Source organism: Lampetra fluviatilis, chromosome 41 (assembly GCF_964198595.1).
Source record: "Lampetra fluviatilis chromosome 41, kcLamFluv1.1, whole genome shotgun sequence".
Classification (NCBI taxonomy): domain Eukaryota; kingdom Metazoa; phylum Chordata; class Hyperoartia; order Petromyzontiformes; family Petromyzontidae; genus Lampetra; species Lampetra fluviatilis.
This window is the reverse complement of record NC_136315.1, coordinates 9761323-9775485: the sequence shown is the minus strand read 5'-3', so window position 1 is coordinate 9775485 and position 14163 is coordinate 9761323. Positions and strand designations below refer to the sequence as shown.

Genomic DNA, 14163 nt, shown 5'->3' with positions numbered 1-14163 from the left:
CAAAGGTTCATAGAAGGGCGTGGCCAGAGGCGGAGCTTAGCCTCGGAGAAGGGAATATAAGCCGGGGGCACAGCAAAGTGAGGGGTCGGTGTTTGAAGATCGAAGAGGAGCTCCCCGCCGCTGCTGCCCCGCCATCTCCACCTGCCACGTGGCGGCTCGACCTCCAGCCGCTCAAGCCTCTCCCCGGCGCGCCATCAGCCGGCGGTGCGGTAGAGAATGGGGAGAGTGCCACGTGGCGCGCCATCAGCCGGCAGTGTGATGGAGAGCACCACGTGGCGTGGAGCAGCGCAACCACGAGAACGGGTCGGCATCCGCGGAACGAGAGGAGTGGCTTTACCGAAGTCTAAATACATTTCCTGAAGTACTCACCGTGTCGGAGACACATGACATGGGTAAACCGTATGGGTTGACACGGTTTGTGCTCGTGCTGGTCATGGCGGGTTGGTGGAGGCTTCTGTAAGGGTGCAGCAGCCAACACGATGATGCTCTGCCCACGTTGTTGGCTGTTGTCATAGGTCTTTACATGTTTTTGGTTCGCACCTCTCACCTCTCTCTCGTGTCTGGCAGCGGTGATTAATAACTCCGGCAAGGGCATTGCTTAAAATCTGGACTCGACAGAACACCACACTTGGCGCTCGACAGAGGCAACCCGAATATGACCGCGACTGATGGTAATGCCCAATATTTACCTTGGGATGTTTGGCCGATTCCACAAATGGCTTCATGCTGGAGGAAACCAAAAACAACCCCGGAGAAAACCCAGCGGCGCACACACCGGCATGTAGTGTGTGCGCCTCCATTTCACTCATAACTAGAGTAATTAGTAGACGCATGCATTTTTGACATGGAATAATTTATGGAACGTTTGATTTAAAAAACAGTAACAGATTATTTGACTGCCATGAGCATTTTTGATTTCAAGATGCACGCGATGCCCTGGGCGAGAAAGACAGCCGTCGGACCAAAGTCTCGCGGTCGAGGGACGCGGCAATAAACTTCGCACAGCAAAATATCAAAAGACGAGCTTTAAATAAAAAATATTTTAAAAACTCCATGCGAAGGCTCGTTGCTGAAGTTGTAACGCACGCGCTTAAGCACAGATGTACGCAAACATTACCACTGCGGAACAAAAATTTACAAACGAACCCCCCGCCCACGGAGAAATAAATAGAGTTAAACACACAACACCCGGGACGGCGATGGCCGTGGCCCAGCGGTGGTGCCGTCGAACCTCCATCGCAGCGGTTTGAGGCGAGCGGCCGTCCTGGTTAACACTGCAGCGTGCGTTATTGAAGGGAAATGCTACGCGCTGCCTGCTTCACAGTCGACGTTAAAGATCCCGCGTTGTCATTCATGACAGAATGGGAGGCCACACGTGCCGAGGTCGCCGTCCAAATTTGCCGAATTGTGAAGATTACGTTCACCTTAATTTGGGCAAAACCCACATCGCAATGTCCCTCCCTGCTGGCGGACTCTACTCGTCTGCGAGAAGGCGCCACCACCATAGCCTTTGCACGATAACGATGGCGTAAATATAAATTAACTAATTTTTTCAATTATGAACTAAGCCATTGTAGGGGTACACCACAATCGTTCAAGGAAGATGCGATCAAAACAGCTCTCGTGTCGAACCCGAAACCAAGCGGAAGACTCCGCAACTCTCACCAGACGGACGAGCTCGTACGGGGGGGCCTGGGAACGAATGAGCGGCTTGCATGCGACGCGGTGATGTCACGTGAGAGTGTCTACAGGTGAGAGTGTCTACGGCTGACAGTGTCTACAGGTGAGTCTACTGCATGGCCCCAGGTGGTGGTGGCCCCAGCTGGGAATGGCCTGGGTGGGGGTGGCCCAACCTGGGGCTGGCACCCGGGTGGGGGTGGCCCTGGGTGGGGGTGGCCCTGGGTGGGGTGGGCTCAGCTGGGGGTGTTCCCGGGTGGCTCGGGGTGGCAGGCCGCCCGGGTGGCTAGAGGTGGCAGGCCGCCTTGGCCACCTCCTCGAGGCGCGTGGCGGCTCCCAGGTCTCCGCTGATGCGGAGTCGACCGCTCATGTAGGCGGTGAGCGGACGCAGCTGCCCGCTCATCACGGCCACCAGGTCGTGCTCCGTCATCTCCAGCACCGCGTCGGGAGGCTGGGCCGCCGCGGGGGGGGGCCCTCGTCCCACGGCCCCCGATCCTGGCACCGGCCGCACGGCGATGAGCGAGGCGAACAAAGGCCGTAAAGCCACAGATCGCGCCAGACTCGGCTCGCCGTAAAAACGATAAAGATTCCCCATGTAGCCCATGCAAGCTGTTGGGGCAAGTGCTGTTAGCGAGCACCTATGAAGGCTGACGCGGCGCAAGAGGGGGTGGGTGGCCGGCATCGCGCCCGGCCGTATTTGTCTCCCTAGTGGCAATGTTCACACGCCGCACCAGGTACTCATTTAAGGCTGAGTCGACCTATGGGAGGCCCACTACCGGTTCAGATAATCGTCACTTGTGTTGGGCCTGAGCAGGAATCTAACTCGGGTCACCGGGTTCGTAGTGCGGCGTGTTAACCACTGCGCCACCGCTCCCCCACACACACTCTGGAGTGAGTGCAATTCTGGCGAAGCTGGAATGGCTATCCGCACGCCGACGGTGCGGTGCAGGACGGTTCTCACGACCAACAATCTCGTTGCCCAATTTGGCTGAGACTTGTTCCTCAACTCGCCTATGTGAGCTGCCACACAAGAATGGGCGGTGCGTCGTTAAACGTTTGCCCACGTTTGGCTGCGCCGGGTGGTGGAGGGACGTCACGACACAACCTTGGTCGGATCCCCTTGTCGCGCGACCTACAAATCAACTGTGAATGAAACCGCCCGGCGCCGACGAACGCGCCGCTCTCACCGGTCTTGAGGTCCAGGTGGTAGGTCCGGCACGAGCCGTCACGACACTGCACGTCGAACCGGTAGACGGCGCCCACCCTCTCCACCAGCGACTCGCACAGGAGCGGCCCGACGGCCGCCAGTAGCGCGTCGTCACCGTCGTCGCCCCCCTCCCCTCCCTCCTGCACCGCGGACCTCGCCGCCTGCAGCGAGCATCCTGCGGCACAGGGGAGTGGGCAGCGTTCACGCCAGGGCCGGGCAGACCCGTCGCTCCCAACGCAACCCCGACGGTCACCACACAACCCCGGCACCGCTCCGAGCCAAAGCGTTCATTCCGGAACAGAACCCTCACAGCCGTAGACGCCCCGCAGCACTAAAGTGCCTCGTGCCGAGGACTAAATCCCCACCGGGTTCTCAATCGTTTTCTGCCGATACCCTAAACACCCGGAAATCCACCGATTGTAAAACATCCTTGAGGTTCATCTACCATCTGTCGACGAACCTCACCTGCAGTTGTATTTGACATCGTACTCCCTTGTCTCTTTGCATTCCAGAGCGATCCTCGGCAAAATCCCCGCCAAAGTCTCCCACCACTATTACCCGTCTAGTGCAGCCAAGATGCTCGTAGCGATGGATAGAGGTCGCTCGTGGTGGACTCGTGTTGCCGCGGACCGTGTGGGATGAAGTTGCAGGCCGTGGCTGGGCCACGGGCCGCAGGTTCCCCAGCCCGCGTCTGAATCTCAAGATGCCACCTACAGCCATCTTGAGATACACGCACAGAGAGCTGGCTTTTTACGTTTACTACGTTACATTCCGCTTGTTTTACACCGGGAGAGCCTCATCGAGTCCCAAAACTCTTTTTGGGGAGGGTCCTGCCAAGTTTTTTGCAGTAAGGGGCGATGTTGCTACTGCTCTGTAAACCCAATTGAGTAATTTGCAGGGACATTTTCAGCATTGGGTTGTTTTAGGCCGATACTGGGTACATTGTGGGGTTTTTTGTTTTTGCAATGGGAGGAAACTGGGGAACCGGGAAACCCGTGCATAACAGGGGGGGGGAGAACAAACGCCTTACGGAGAGGCACCCGAGTCGGGAATCGAACGCAGACGCTTCTTGCTGGGAGGCACGAGCGCAATCATTTCTGCGTACTTTTACTTGCGATTATGGGCGGCGCTCAGCCAAGAGAAACAATCGAGCGACTTTGTTGCTCACCGGCGTCGCGCCCTGCCGCCTGCCGGTCGCTCATCGCCATCACGCCGCCCAGGATGGTTTGCACCGGCCCGGCCAGCGCTCCCCACGCCTCAGGAGTGAGGCCCGGCACGCACGGCGGCAGCAGCGGCGCCGAGAGGCCGGTCGCGCCCGGCGAGCACAGCACGGCCTCCAGCGCCAGCTCCACGCGCTCCACCTCCAGGCCCCACGGCTCCGTCACCTTGGTCACCTCCAGCTGCGTGCGGGCCGCACAGAGGGGGCGGGCCAGGTCAGCCGGAGTCGCGCGGAGACTCGGGGGAGGGGGGGGGGGCAGGACGCGCATGAGTTTCCCCCGCAACGCACCCGGCACACCACATCCAGTACACATCTTGCTATGGCTGTGGCTACTACTAGTCACTATCCTATTGTAAATGTATTGTATATACTATTGTGTATACAGGTTGTCCTCGCTTTAAGTGGGTTCGGTTTGTGCGATTTCTTTGCTATGTGGCTATACGGTCGGAAGCTGGACATGTGTGCTGTGTGTACTGCATGTGCTGTGTCTGTACTGCGTGTGTGTGTACTGTGTCTGTACTGCGTGTGTGTGTACTGCGTGTGTGTGTACTGTGTGTGTGTGTGTACTGCGTGTGTGTGTGTACTGTATGTAATGTGTCTGTACTGCGTGTGTGTGTACTGCGTGTGTGTGTACTGCGTGTGTGTGTACTGTGTGTGTGTACTGTGTGTGCTGTGCGTACTGCATGTACTGTGTCTGTACTAAGTGTGTGTGTGTACTGTGTGTGTGTGTACTGTGTGTGTACTGTGTGTGTGTGTACTGAATGTACTGTGTGTACTGAATTACTGTGTCTGTACTGCATGTGTGTGTGTACTGTGTGTGTACTGTGTGTGTGTACTGTGTGTGTACTGCGTGTGTATGTACTGTGTGTGTGTACTGTGTCTGTACTGCGTGTGTGTGTACTGCGTGTGTGTACTGCGTGTACTGCGTGTGTGTGTACTGTGTGTGTGTGTACTGTGTCTGTACTGCGTGTGTGTGTACTGCGTGTGTGTACTGCGTGTGTGTGTGTACTGTGTGTGTGTATACTGTGTGTGTGTACTGGGTGTGTGTGTACTGTGTGTGTGTGTACTGTGTGCGCTACTCGGCAGGAAGCTGTCTCGAGTGTTCGCTGGCTGTTGCAGAGGTTCGCGGTTCGAATCATGCAGACAGCCCTGGTTATTCCTGCGGGTGTATTAACTACAAAAATACGCGCCGTCTGTCTCACTGGATGTTATAGATCCTATGACACCAATCGAAACAATAAGTCCATTGTGTCGGAGTCATGCTAAAAAAATTTAAACATTTAACTGAATTGGGATTAGACGTGGCAATCATCGCCCCCTACTGGCAGACTATTGCCCGCTTGCAGCCCGTTGCCGAGTCACCTTGTGCCCCGTAGGCACAGCTGCCACTGGGGGTGCCCCTTCGTACGTGTTGACATGAGATGTGATGCGAGTGGAGCGCTCCGACACGCCCTGGCATCACAGAGCTCGCCGTCGCGATCAGGACGAAGCCCTAACCCGGGCCCACGCCGCCGTCTCACCGCGAGCTCGTCGGCCATCTTGGCGCTCTCGCTCTGCAGCTCGTGCAGCGAGTGGCGGGGCAGCAGCGAGGCGAGCGCCGTGTGCGCCGCGCTGCGCGAGGAGCGGTTCACGTCCTGAGCCGCGGTGAGCAGCAGCACGGGGCAGTGCACGCGCACGCGCACGTCGGCGCCCACCGACACCAGCGCGCCGTCCCGTGTCATCGCCTGCGCCGGGTCGTGCGGAGAGGGAGAGCGGCGAGGGAGAGGACGGGCGGTTGGCTCAGAAGGGAACCATCACAGCGTGAGTTTCGTATTGAGTTTGTTAACCAGGTGGGAAGTCAAGAGACAAAGGGAGCCCAGTGACTAACCTGGGTCACCAAATGACAAAAGCAATGATTACATAAAATAAAGTACCAACTAGAAAATAGAAAACAGGGCAAAAACAACCGTGTCAAAGAATAAGTTGAAAACAGGGCACAAACTTAAACAACGTTAAATAAATCGGGTGGGAAACAAATACAAAAAACGAATATAAAGCTGTGCTGTAGCACACAACGGCAGTAAGGCCCGACGCCCATCCACACGCCTTGCGTGCGTGTCACGTGACCGCACATTGCCTGCCAAACCTCTAACAACCGACAAGTCGTGCGACTCCGGCCTGCACCTAGCAACCGCATCAGCGATGAGCTTGGCCGAGCGGTCGTTGGGCCCGCCGCGGCGGCGGGGACGGGGACCGGGCGAGGGGGGGGGGCGAGGAGCGACGCACCCTGCAGGGAGGAACGTTGAACGCGCGCGGGCGCGTGTCCACCCGGCGCCAGCGGTCGATGCAGGGCAGCACGAGCGCGACGCCGGGGCCCAGCGGCACGCGCAGCCTCCCCAGGCGGAACACCACGATGCGCTCGTGCTGCGGCACAACCTGCGGCCGGGGGCGGGAGGGGCGGCGGTCACGTTCGAGTGGTCGTCTGGCTCGGCGGAGCCTTAAGAGAGGCCCCCCCCGTACGTGGCGAGGCCTTCGTGGTTTTTGTAGCGAGGTCTTCTTGGGCAACCTTTCCGTAGATTGGGGCGGTTCGTCTCTCGCAACGCAATTTGACTCTACAGTTTTGTTCGTATTGGAAAGAGACGGAAGCCCAGAGGCATTGCGCCAACGCTTTTGAAATTCAGCTGGAAAGCTAAAACTCTTTTGAGAGTGTACACGTGCACGTGCGTACATGTACATCCCTTTTGTCAATCAACTGTCGCATTAACGCCTCCCTACGCGGCGCGAATCGTGGGGGTTATTCAACCAGACGTCACGACAATGGTCGGTGCGGGTTCGTCATGGTGAGGTGCTAATAAGTGGGAGCATACGAGTAGAGTACAATGGATTTTTCTGCACCGTCCTCTGCCGTCCACAATCCCCGCAGCCCCTACGGCAACCTGTTTGCGCATGGCGGTGACCCATCGGAGCGCTATCCAGCCTCAACCTGCATGGCTTCCGAGACCCGACGGTGGGGAGCGCCGCGGGCGCTCGTGACGCCGGGACGCGGTACCTTGAGGCAGAACCACACGGAGAGCGGGAAGGTGAGCAGCACGAAGACGAACGTCAGGGACGTGATGACCAGCGAGCAGAACCACGACAGCCATGACTCGACGGACTCGGCCTCATCTGAGCACAAGACATACGCAGCGTCCACACACGCACACGGGACTCCGTGCCAGGGAGAGGTGCTCGCGTCGCGAGTGCGTGTACACGAGCAGCCCTGCTGTCAATCTGCTGCAGCACCCGGGCCTCCACTTGCCGACCGGGTCACGGCGGTTGTTGAAGGGGCCCGAGTCCTGCTGTTGGTGGGGATTCATATCGAAAGTCACAATGACTTTTCTTGTGGAGGAAACTGCACGTGGATGTTTGGACAATATCACGAAACATTTAGAGTTTTGGCTTCAAGTGTAAGAAGACCGGATGGTCTGGAGAAAGCCCAGCACCGTGCCGCTGTGTACACGAGGGGAGAGATCCGACACTGCCGTGTCCTGGCCACACCTCGCAGCCCCGCGCCTACAACACCTGGCAAGCCTTGGTGCTCGGATCCCTTTACTAGGTTATTTAATTTTAGTGTGTCCTTCTCCTGATTTTCAGGCTTGCTTGCCGTGCCATCGCATTCGCAGCACCACGTCTGTTGACCACTCATTGATATGCTAATTTTTTCTCTAACCCTCCTCCCTCTCTCTGCCTCCGCCCCCCCCTCTGTCTATTTAAGGCCACCACACAGAGACGATCACCCCTCTCTGTTACCTGTGTTGCTCTCGCTATGTATCTTGGTGATATCTGTCTGCTAATATGTCTGTCTATAGTTTTCTGGTTAGATTTTATGTCGCTATTTCATTATACCTGATGATGATTGCTTGTGTTGCAATCGAAACGTCGTATTCTATTATTTAATTTAATTTATTATTTTATCTTTAGACGTGACTTAACCGAAAGAAACAAATAATAATTCCTGCAGTCACGAAAGTTCTAAAATTAAGATTGAACCACTTCTACGGGGAAGTTTTAAGCTTATCTTTTTTCTCTCTCTCTGGCGACTTGTTTTCTCTGCCTGTGTCCTCTCTTTAGATTGTTCACACTTAAATTCTAACTTAGCAATCTTTGAAATACGTAATCAACCAGGCTATGCGTTAATTGTGTGTTGACCGACCCTCTGTGTTGTATTACATTACATTTCGATATTTTACTAGGTTATTTAATTTCAGTGTGTCCTTCTCCTGATTTTCAGGCTTGCTTGCCGTGCCATCGCATTCGCAGCACCACGTCTGTTGACCACTCATTGATATGCTAATTTTTTCTCTAACCCTCCTCCCTCTCTCTGCCTCCGCCCCCCCCTCTGTCTATTTAAGGCCACCACACAGAGACGATCACCCCTCTCTGTTACCTGTGTTGCTCTCGCTATGTATCTTGGTGATATCTGTCTGCTAATATGTCTGTCTATAGTTTTCTGGTTAGATTTTATGTCGCTATTTCATTATACCTGATGACGATTGCTTGTGTTGCAATCGAAACGTCGTATTCTATTATTTAATTTAATTTATTATTTTATCTTTAGACGTGACTTAACCGAAAGAAACAAATAATAATTCCTGCAGTCACGAAAGTTCTAAAATTAAGATTACCCCACACATCAACAATATTCACGTAGACAATGCGACGCTATTTTTACACGTTTGCATTTCGCGTGAATTTTTAGATTCATTATTTTTTGCCCGCCGACCTGGTCAGGCTTAGCGTGAAACTCCGCCTATCCGCTGTTTCCCTGCAATACCGAAGTCGTCGTCCTGGCTGAGGCCGCCGCTGCCCTTGGTGGAGTCCGGGCTGCTGTAGGTGAACACGGACTGGAAGGACAGCGCCTGATACTTGGCACCGGCCATGACGCCTCGGGTCGCACCTCCGATTAGCACGTGTGGCTGCGTACGGTGCGAAAGAAGTTCAGCATAGACACACACACGCGGGTCACGTGGCCTGTCCCTGCAGTGAGAGGAGACCCAGGCAGGACAAGTCAAGCCGTCGTCGCCCGATGGGATGCAATTGTTATTTTCCAACCATCTGGCGATGTGGCTGCTGCTGCTTAAAAAGAAAAGACGTTTCGGGCCATGGCCCTTCTTCACAGCACATAGGAGAGAGAGAGGCCACAGCAGTTGCCAGCGTCCTGTCTCTATATTTATATGCGCTGCGCGAGTTTACACTTAGCACCGTCAGTCCACTGCTGGATGACGGCCTCCCCACGCAGTGCGGGTCCGCGAGGGGGTTGACAGGCCATGCTTCACCAGACCGCTCACTGCGCGCGTCGGTGAAGGCGCGGGAGCCATACAAGTGCAGCACAACACTGAATGCTGCTGCTGCTGCTGCATCGCCCTCTGCTGGCCGCCACGTAGCCCCGTCTCAATGAAGCTCCGTACGCAGCCCCATCAACAACCACCACCACCACCAAGAGACAAAGGCACACTCATTGACCTACATAGGCCGAGTTAAATCATCTCTGCCTGCACCCGGCAGCTCTACAGATGGATGGGCACGGCGCGGTACAGATGGGCAGGGCGTGGGCGCTCCTACCTCCTTGTCTGGCCAGCGAGGACGAGTAGGCCAAGTCAAACGCGCTTCAGCAGAGGCAGTGGTTGGGGGGGGGGGGGTCTCTTTAGCGGCCACTCGTGGGGGGCCTTCCGCCAGCAGTGGCGGCGGGAGCGAGAAGCACTTGCAGGGCTGCGCCTTTGGCTTCCGTTCGCTTCCGCGTTGTCTGTGACGTCACGCGGCGGCCTCTCACCCTCAGGGGGCGGGGCGAAGATTGTAGGGGGCGGGGCGGCTCGAGAGCTTTGTTCGTATTTAAAAATAAAAAATATAAAAATGTTGGGATTTGAAGCTTTCGTGACTGCAGGAATCCATGCTCTTTGGTTATTTCGGTGAAGTCTACCTACGTGACTTTACCGAGAGAACCAAAGAGCACAAAACAAACTGTGCCAGGTAAGGCCCACTGAGCGATGGGTCTCTTTCTCAGCAGTGGCTCAGCTGCCTCAGCGCCACGTGGAAATGTAAAACGCGCGCGATGTCCATTCTCAGCGTGCAGGGGGAGGACCCGGAGGACCCGGAGGGAAAAAAATCCACGGGGAAGAGAGACACGGCCGCAGAAGCGCGACTTGTGACTGTCAATGACCATATTTGTTCGATGGTTAGCCATTTAGCAGGGCACTTTTACATCTCGATTGTAAACGGATATTCTTCAGAACTGCGTATTTGTGTTTAGTTTGTTGTCCTTCCCCGGCACCTTAGAATCTTCGATTAGCAAGGTTGGCTACGTCCGGTGCGAAAGAAGTTCAACATGCATACATGACGATTCGATTTGAAATAAAACTATTTTAAAAGTTGTTTTATTCTACCAGGTAAGGCCGACTGAACTCTTTTTTCAGACGCGATCTAGCGTTCGCAAACGATCGCTTATCGCGTGTACATGTCGAGCAGCCGAAGACTCAACATGTGTTTATAAATATGGAGGGGATGAACACAGCAGAGGACCCGGAGAAACATCCACCTGACCATGGAGAGAGAACGAGACACGCAGACTCCAAATATACAGCAGCAGGCGTCAGGGTCGGGATCGAACCCACGACCTCCTGTACACCAGGCAAGGTAGTTAACATCTCCTAGCCGCCGTGATGATGAGAGAGAGACACGCAAACTCCAAATACACAGCAGCAGGCTTCAGGGTCGGGATCGAACCCACGACCTCCTGTACACCAGGCGAGGTAGTTAACATCTCCTAGCCACCGTGGTGATGATGATGAGAGAGAGACAAGCAAACTCCAAATATGCAGCAGCAGGCGTCAGGGTCGGGATCGAACCCACACGACCTCCTGTAGACCAGGCGAGAGAGTTAACATCTCGCTACCGTGGCTTAAATATATACAAAATTCAGGATTTGTACATAATGTGTTTATATATATAAAACGTGTGTTTACGCCATTGTTGTGATTGTGTACTTGATATATATATGTTTTGGTGCAGTAAGCTGCACGTTGAGTAACCCGCATGAATGGGTGGGGGCCACGTGGCGGCCTGCAGAGGGCGGTACAGCAGCAGCAGCATTCAGAGTGAGACCCCCACCAACAAGACAAAGATCCCCCGTATAGCCTTCACAGACTGCTGTTGGGCAAGTGCTGCACGCCGCTCTTGTACCGCCAGAGCTGCAACGACAAGACACGCTCACAGGGCCACATGCACCAACTCGTGCAACTGTGTTCTCTGAGTGTGCTACAAAGACAGATCCCCCCGTGTAGCCTTTACAGACTCTAGGGGCAAGTGCTGTCAGCGAGCACCTATGAAGGCCGGCACGGCACACGATGGGGTGGGTGGGCAACACCACGCCCGGCCGCCATTGTCTTCCCAGTGGCGATGTTTACACATCGCACCTGGTACTCATTTGAGGCTGAGTCGACCTAGGGGAGGCAAAGGACCGGTTCGGATAATCGTCACTGAGTGTTGGCCGTGAGTGGGAATCGTACTCGGGCCGCCGTATTCGCAGCGCAGCGCGCTAACCGCTACACCACCGCTCCCCTTGACCCCCACCACCTCCGCACTGACCGGCGTGGTGAAGTATAGTCAAACAGCCCCCATGACTGACGCGGCTTGGGAAGGAAGGGCTTCATACAAGAGCTGTATTACTCCATAATAGAGGGGTGTTTTGGGTGAGATCGCGTAAATGTATAAATGTGTCGTTAAACCCGCCACCACCCGACACAGCCAACTAGTAAGGGTTGTCACGTAAACAGAACGTGGCCAATTCGTCCCTAGTACAGCACTAGTGTATAGTAGTGTATAGTGTAGTGTATAGTAGTGTATAGTGTAGTGTACTGGTACAGCACACCGGTGTGTTGGAGAGCCAAGCCACAACATTCACAATCCGAGTACGACGTTTCGCCAGTAATTACAACCAGCTTCATCAGGCGACAGACAGATTTGTGGAGAAGTCCACCTGCTTCGTTCCTTATATAGAGCCGTAGATGTGGTGACCACGCTTCTGCGCTCTTGCGCAATGATGGGGGGGGGGGGTGTGAGTCATCGTACATTATGCATGTGCATTATGAGAGCCCTTTGAACTTGTCCTTCTACCGGTGTGTTGGAGAGCCAAGCCACAACATTTACAAATGTAAATGACAACCCTTACTAGTTGGCTGTGTCGGGTGGTGGCGGGTTTTAACGACACATATTTACGCGATCTAACCCAAAGCAACCTCTATTATAAATGATATTAGTCGCGAAAGCCTACGTGTTAAACTGGTTGTATAACTGTTCATAATAGTTGTATTAACCAATACAATAGCCACGTGAACTTTATCAACAAACTTCCGTATAAATGATTCCTTTCAAGGTGTATTCATTAGTAAGCCAAAGTACGATATATATTTCTGTACAGTACTTGCATTTAATTTTCTTTATATTCCTGATGAGTGTTTTTTTTATTGTGTGCTGACACATGGCCATGAAGTCCATTTTCTAGATAGACGTCATCGATTACCCCCCTTCCCCAGTGTGGCAATGAAGGCGCTGACTGATGGGTGGATGGCTATCAGCACACAATGCTGATTACCGCCGGGCTGAAGCTCACGTGGGCGTTGTTATTGTGACAGCTATGAAACGGGAGCCCCCCCCCCACCACCACCACGTTGTATGGAGGACGTCGTCGAGTAGGTAAACACGCCAGGGGGTGGTGTAAAGTTCACCGCCGGTACTTGCAGAGTGTGTGGGGATGGGGGGGAAGCACCCATGAAGGCACACACGGTCATCAAACTTTAGCCCTCACCCTAGCACCACGGGTGGGGATGAAATGGGGTTTTCTTTCATTACCGAACAAAATACCGACAGAGGCCCCCTACCTACAGCGTGGTCGCACTTACAGAGAAGAGTCTCGCTCGCGCAGTGAGCAGAGCGACACCGCTGTTTGGGTTGAGGAGGAGGGCTGCTGCCCGTGTTGTTGTTGATGATGGCTCGTGGCTCGCTGGACATCATCCAGAGTCGGACGGTTCAATTCCATCTCCCGGTGCGGCAGGTGCAAACGATGGTGCAAGTTCCAATCCGTGCACTCATTACGAACATTCCACCGGAATCGGTTACCGGTTCCTGAACCGGTAGACGATTCTGAAAACAACCCGAATCCTAATCAGAGTAGTCAATCGGATTATAACCTAAATAGGCCACTTTCTGGACTGTTTTGAAATGCGGTATCGTTTAGACGCAATACAGAGAAACATTGTCCAGTATAGACTAGCAGAGACCCATATACCAGTAGAGAACCATACACTCGCATAGAGTCCCAGTCTTACACAGAGACCCACAGACGCACACAGAGACCCACAGACTCACACAGAGACCCACAGACTCACACGGAGACCCATAGACTCACAGAGATGCATAGACTCACACAGAGACCCATAGACTCACAGAGACCCACAGTCTCACACAGAGACCCACAGACGCACACAGAGACCCACAGTCTCACACAGAGACCCATAGACTCACACAGAGACCATTAGACTCACAGAGACCCACAGACTCACACAGAGATCCACAGTCTCACACAGAGACCCACAGTCTCACACAGAGACCCATAGACTCACACAGAGACCCACAGACTCACACAGAGACCCATAGACGCACACAGAGACCCACAGTCTCAAACAGAGACCCACAAACGCACACAGAGACCCAATGACTCGCATTCAGTGTTTTATCAGCAGTCAGTTGAGCCAAGACTGCTGAAATGATGCACCCCCAGAAAGCGACGGGATGTGTAATACAAATACTTTTATTTTTCGCGACGGGACAGATATGATGTGGAGGTGAATCGCCTGCTCAGTTAATTTGTCACATGAGGCAGTGTCATTGACGAATGTGTTGAACTTATGTGCGTGGTGCCGACTCAATGCCACGACTGTATGTAGCCTGTGATACATGTGTACAGAGACTCCTCCACTTGCGAACATTCGACTTATAAACTTTCAGAGATACGAACAAACCAGTCCAGATGTCCAGTTGCCTGTTCGGA

The 14163-nt window shown here is 54.2% G+C and overlaps 1 protein-coding gene across 2 annotated transcripts; it reads right to left on the bottom strand.

Moving 5' to 3' along the window:
• Window positions 1–855: 855 nt before the first annotated feature.
• Window positions 856–9865, bottom strand: STOML1 (stomatin like 1). 2 transcript variants are annotated; one of them, XM_078875515.1, is made up of 8 exons: window positions 9684–9865; window positions 8896–9037; window positions 7132–7247; window positions 6369–6518; window positions 5624–5827; window positions 4053–4284; window positions 2865–3059; window positions 856–2172 (listed from the first exon to the last, which is right to left on the bottom strand). In XM_078875515.1, exons 2-8 carry the CDS (start codon window positions 8999–9001, stop codon window positions 1964–1966), a joined length of 1212 nt encoding a protein of 403 aa, XP_078731641.1. In that variant the 5' UTR covers window positions 9002–9037; window positions 9684–9865; the 3' UTR covers window positions 856–1963. The 2 variants fall into 2 exon arrangements, with proteins under 2 accessions (XP_078731641.1, XP_078731642.1); XM_078875516.1 differs by lacking the exon at window positions 9684–9865 and having other exon boundaries at window positions 8896–9670.
• Between the last annotated feature and the right edge of the window lie 4298 nt (window positions 9866–14163).